This window comes from Colossoma macropomum, unplaced genomic scaffold (assembly GCF_904425465.1).
Source record: "Colossoma macropomum unplaced genomic scaffold, Colossoma_macropomum, whole genome shotgun sequence".
Classification (NCBI taxonomy): domain Eukaryota; kingdom Metazoa; phylum Chordata; class Actinopteri; order Characiformes; family Serrasalmidae; genus Colossoma; species Colossoma macropomum.
The window spans coordinates 12,025,762-12,030,891 of NW_023494805.1; the positions used below are offsets into that span (position 1 = coordinate 12,025,762).

Sequence of the window (5,130 nt, forward strand, 5' to 3'; positions counted from 1 at the left end):
TCAAACTAAATTTACTAATCATTGTTTTCACTGTACCAATTGTTTTTTGGAATGGAGGTTTGTAACTTGGGCAGTTGCTGATTTTCATGATTAAATTAAAATTCATGATTAAATGAAATTTGAAGAATGACAATAAAGACCACTTGACTTAAAAGTATAACCATTAATCTCTAACCACACAGGTCTTAGAATGACAAATAGTGCTCGCTCTTCAAAACTTGCCCCATCTTGTCCCAAATTACAGATTTACAGCTTTCATTTTTTTTGCATGCATTTTCTTGCAAGTTTTACATAAATATTTGCAGACAAAACTCAGCAACTGTCCAAGGCCTTCTATTATTAGTATTTTTTTAGTAAACGGAACATTTACTTGAACCATACACTGCAGATGCAACAAATAAGCTTAAATATGCGAGATTTCTTTTACTATTGTTTTTAACAAGGGACTTCAGCACTGATAATATGAAACACTTTGTTATTCTCAGTTTTACTGTATGAAACATATACAGGCTTTCATGAGTCACTGAGCACAGCTTGATAATGTCAACTCTATATTCTAACAAGCCACTGAGAAAAACAACAACAAAAACACAGAATTGTATCTAAATTGTGAACCGTTCCTTGATCACTTCTCAGTCTGAAGTCCTCTGTTTTGTTGAATTACACTCCTTGACATTTAGACTTTCACATGTGTAAAACTACTTTGCCTTTCAGTCTTTCCATTGTCTTCATGGAAAGACTGAGCACCGATCATGACATGTGTGCTTGATTTGTGTTTTCCTAGGGGCTGCAATTTGTTCTTTTGTTTGTTGAGGATTTGCTTTATTGGAACCAGTGGAACACACGCTAAACTCCCTCACAGAACTCACAGAGACTTCCAGCGTCTTCCTTCTTCGTACAGACCTCAAGGTCTTTTGCTTTGTGAGATGTTTTTTTGGTGAAACATGAGATTTGTGCTGTATTGTGGGTCCAGTAAACTCTGAGAAATACTGCACAGAGTGTAAGACATTTTGTCTGATCAGTGATTAAAGGAATCACAGCTTTAAATGGAAACATCTGCTTGCGAGCATTAATGCTGAATGTATGGATGGGTTTGTTTATATCAATCTGTTATGCACAAACAGGATCATATGCAGTGATGACATTGCTGAATGTTGTCATGTGAAAATGACAGTGATGGTTCCCCTGTATGCTCTGAAACAGGACACTATTAAAATAAAGGGGCTAGATATAAGGTTCCTTGGAGAGATGCCATGTAGAAAACCCTTTAAAAAATATGGTTCTTCAAGAGTTCCAAACTCTCCATCAGATTCTATGCACTGTCATTAGCTAATCAGCAGGGCAAGAAATACTGGCTCAGTTTGGCAGAATTGTTTTAAACCGAGGTTTAGTAAACATAGCTAACGTAACATAGCCTGCTAATACAGCTTAGGTGCTCATTTTAATGCATTTGAGAAAAATCATCCTGAAAAATTACATGATAAGGGGACATAAATCATGTTTATTTAAGACAAAGACTAGTTTTGGTGGCTATACCCAAAGGAGTTTACACTTGTGTGCTATAGTATTTTCACATTACTTCATTTGATTTTACCCATTTGGTTTATAACTTCTGTATGTATTTTGAATATCTTGATTGTTATGATCTTTCAGCTCTTTGACTACGTCTGTATATGTATATGGCCGGGAATCGAACCTAGGCCATTCTTGCTGTGAGGCGACAGCGCTACCCACTGCACCACCATGCCACTCCAAGAAAAAAAAGCAATGGAATTTTATTTTTTGTATTTTTTTATTTGTTCGGGGCAATAATAAAAACAATCAGTGTTTTTTCTTCGTTTTTTTGACCCCACAATTTTTAAAATATTCACATCTACCAAATGGTCGAGATGGCACTTTGTGGCATATATAGTGACTCAAAATGTGCTCTACCAAATGGTTGAGCAGAACATTAAAGGGTTAAAGAACCTTTTAAAATGGTTCTGTACAGCACCAAGAAAATGTGCTAATATTACAAGTCATAGAATTTTTCTTGGTGCTATAAAGAACTTTTGGTAACACTTTCTATGAATGTCACCTTTGTAAGCATCTGTAAACACATACATAACATGCTATAATGCATTCATAGGACATTATAAACATAACTATAAATATTTATCAAAATGCACTATACTTTATAGCCATGTTTATTATGCATTATGAATTGTTAACATAATACATTATAAGTATTGATCATAACAAATTATAAGAGCTCATAAGTCGTATTTGTCTGCTCTAAGTAAAGTGAAGCATACTGTACTAAAGCCTCCTCCAGTGTTAAGAGTGAGGCTTCAAGTTGAAGTATTTACTGAAGGATTTACTGAAACACTAAAACATACACAATAAAGCACATTATGGGCTTCAAATGTCAGAGTTTAAAATAGTGCTGCCATCAGTGTTTTACCCAATGTGGGAAAGGTAATGTACACCACCGTTAGCTTGGTATTTGTCTTTACTTTACACTCTCCAAGCTGGGACTGACTTCTTTGGCACTGACATTATAACATGTTATTAACACTATTTATAATGCATTATATTAACAATTCATAATGTATAATAAACATGGCTATAAAGTGTAATTCAGTGTAATTCTTTTTTATAAATATTTATAACAATGTTTATAATGCCTTATGAATACATTATAACATGTTATAAATGTGTTTATAGATGCTTACAAAGGCAACATTCATAGAAAGTGTTACCAAACTTTTTTTGCTAAAAGTGTTGAAGAACCATCAAAAGAACCTCTCAATGGTTGGAACCACTGAAAGAGCCATTTAAAAACCTTTATTTATAAGAGTGTATCTTTGAAGAGCATTTTACTGACAGCAGATCCTTAGCTTTGATTTGGTTGGACACTTAAAGCGAAGCACTTTGTTGCTAAGATGTAGGTAGATAATAAAGGCCTACTGATAACTTAAGAAAACATGGATTTTTTTACTCCAATATATTCCAAATATTCAACACTTAGATAGATTCACAAACTCATGCACAATTTTAAACCTGCACATATTTTAATATAACATTAAACAACCTACAACACATTCATGTTAATGAACTCGAACTTGGACAAGTGACAATGAGAAAGCATTACTTAAGCAAGAACAGTGATGTGGACATGGCTGACTGTATCTTATTGATAGTGACAACATGCTAAAGCACTGACACTTATGAACTCATTTAACTTTAAACTTTCAACACATGTGGACATTCGCTGCTTTGTTTTCACTTCAGTCTCAAATAAGCTTTGTTAGAATCACTATACAAAAATATGGATTACAACCAGTTAGCATGACATGTGATGAATGACTAGCCAAGCATCAGCATGTTATTTTTCTCATATCATTCTGGCTTCAAATTAAAAGTACTGTTTATGAATTCTCTTTTCTTCCCATTCACAATTAAAAACTTAATTTTTTTTGGATTTAGCCAGAGAAAAGGATAAAATGTGTCTGCTTTCACAAGGTGGTGGTACGCGAGGTACATGTTCCATTGCGAAACACCATATCAGAGGCTAAGCATTCCTTAGGAAAGTCCTGTGGCCCACATGTCGTCTGCCGCCTTAGGGCCACAGCATAGTAGTCCACCTGCTCTGCATCCAGCCCATTCTCCAACCAGCGAAAGCAGACAATTCGCTGGAAGGACCGCCGAAAGTTGTCAGACACAAATCCATATAGGATAGGATTAGCTCCGCTGTTAGCATAGCTTAGAATGACAAACAGCTGAGTCACCATGGGGTCGGGCGGCTGGCGGAACACGCTAATCAGCTGCACGATGTAGAAGGGCATCCAGCAAAGGACAAAAACTGCAACCACAAGCAACACCATGCGGGTGATCTTCTTCTCGGAACGCCGGCGCTGCATCCAGCCGGCCTTTAGCCCTACCGCTCGCATTCGCACCACGATCAGGCAGTAGCAAAGGCAGATAGCTGCCACAGGCAGCAAGAAGCCCAGCAAGAATGTGTAGACCACAAACGCCTCTGACCATGAGGCCTCAGGCCACAGGAAGTTGCAGTCTACTCCTCCATCCTCTGCTGGGACTGTGTCAGCGAAGATAATGATGGGCAATATGACGAGAAGCGATAGTCCCCACACGCAAACGTTGACCACTTTAGCAACGGTAGGCCGACGGTAACGGGCAGCCTTGATTGGATGCACCACCGCAATATACCGGTCCACACTCAGCACCGTCAAGCAAAAGATGCTGGTGAACATGTTGATGCCGTCCACGCTGAGGACCAGCCGACACATCAGCGATCCAAACGGCCAGTGGCGCACTGCGGCTGATGTAGCCAGGAATGGAACGCTCAGCATGAAGAGTTCGTCAGCAATAGCAAGGTTCAAAATGTAAATGTTAGTGGCTGTTTTCATCTTGGCATATTTAAGGATGACGTATATGACCATGGCATTGCCTATGATGCCCACGCAGCAGACTAGGGCATAGATGGAGGGGATGATGATCTTGCTAGCATCAGACTCTGGCTCAAAATCCTCATAATCAGCAGTGGAGTTGAAGGGAATGCCTGTTGAGAACAGAGTGTCTTCAGTGCCATTATATCCTGATAGTTCTGCCATTTTGTGCTTTTTTATTTGCCCAAGCCTTGTTCGATATACATTCCTATTAAAAAGCACAAATGTTTTGTCTCAAAGCTGACACAGCTCTCGAGGAGGAGAAGTTATAATGTGATGATTGTTTATTTTATCTCTTTATACACCAGATGTGTCCTTAGGTGGGCAAAGTTAAAGCAACAGCTGAGTCCTTGGGGTTTGCTCCACGGCCCACTTGAAAGGGTCTCAAGAGCTCATCCAAAAATCAGCCCTGGACCTTTTTGGCAGTGCTTGCAGCAAATAGGAATTGCCTGACTAAATGGTCTCATCTGTGGAATTTCCAGCACAGACATTCCTCGTTCATTTGTAAATAAACCTATGCTCCTATAAGAGAGCGCTGCAGGTGTTTGAGGGCTAGGCTCTCTCAGAGGCTCTCAAACACTCAGACTTGGCCAGAAGAGCGCATTCCAGCTGTTAATCAGGAAACTAGGTCTGTGAATCAAAGCATTATGAGGTTACCCTCTGCACTTGACAGAGAGTTCTT

The 5,130-nt window shown here is 38.8% G+C and overlaps 1 protein-coding gene across 1 annotated transcript; it reads right to left on the reverse strand.

The window, feature by feature from the left end:
* Window positions 1-3,497: 3,497 nt before the first annotated feature.
* Window positions 3,498-4,636, reverse strand: sstr1b (somatostatin receptor 1b). Its single transcript, XM_036596777.1, has one exon. The coding sequence runs from the start codon at window positions 4,611-4,613 to the stop codon at window positions 3,498-3,500; it is 1,116 nt and encodes a 371-aa protein (XP_036452670.1). The 5' UTR covers window positions 4,614-4,636.
* Window positions 4,637-5,130: the final 494 nt, after the last annotated feature.

Coding starts and splice junctions, on each gene's coding strand:
- sstr1b (XM_036596777.1), bottom strand. CDS start 4,613: ATGGCAGAACTATCAGGATATAATGGCACTGAAGACACTCTGTTCTCA.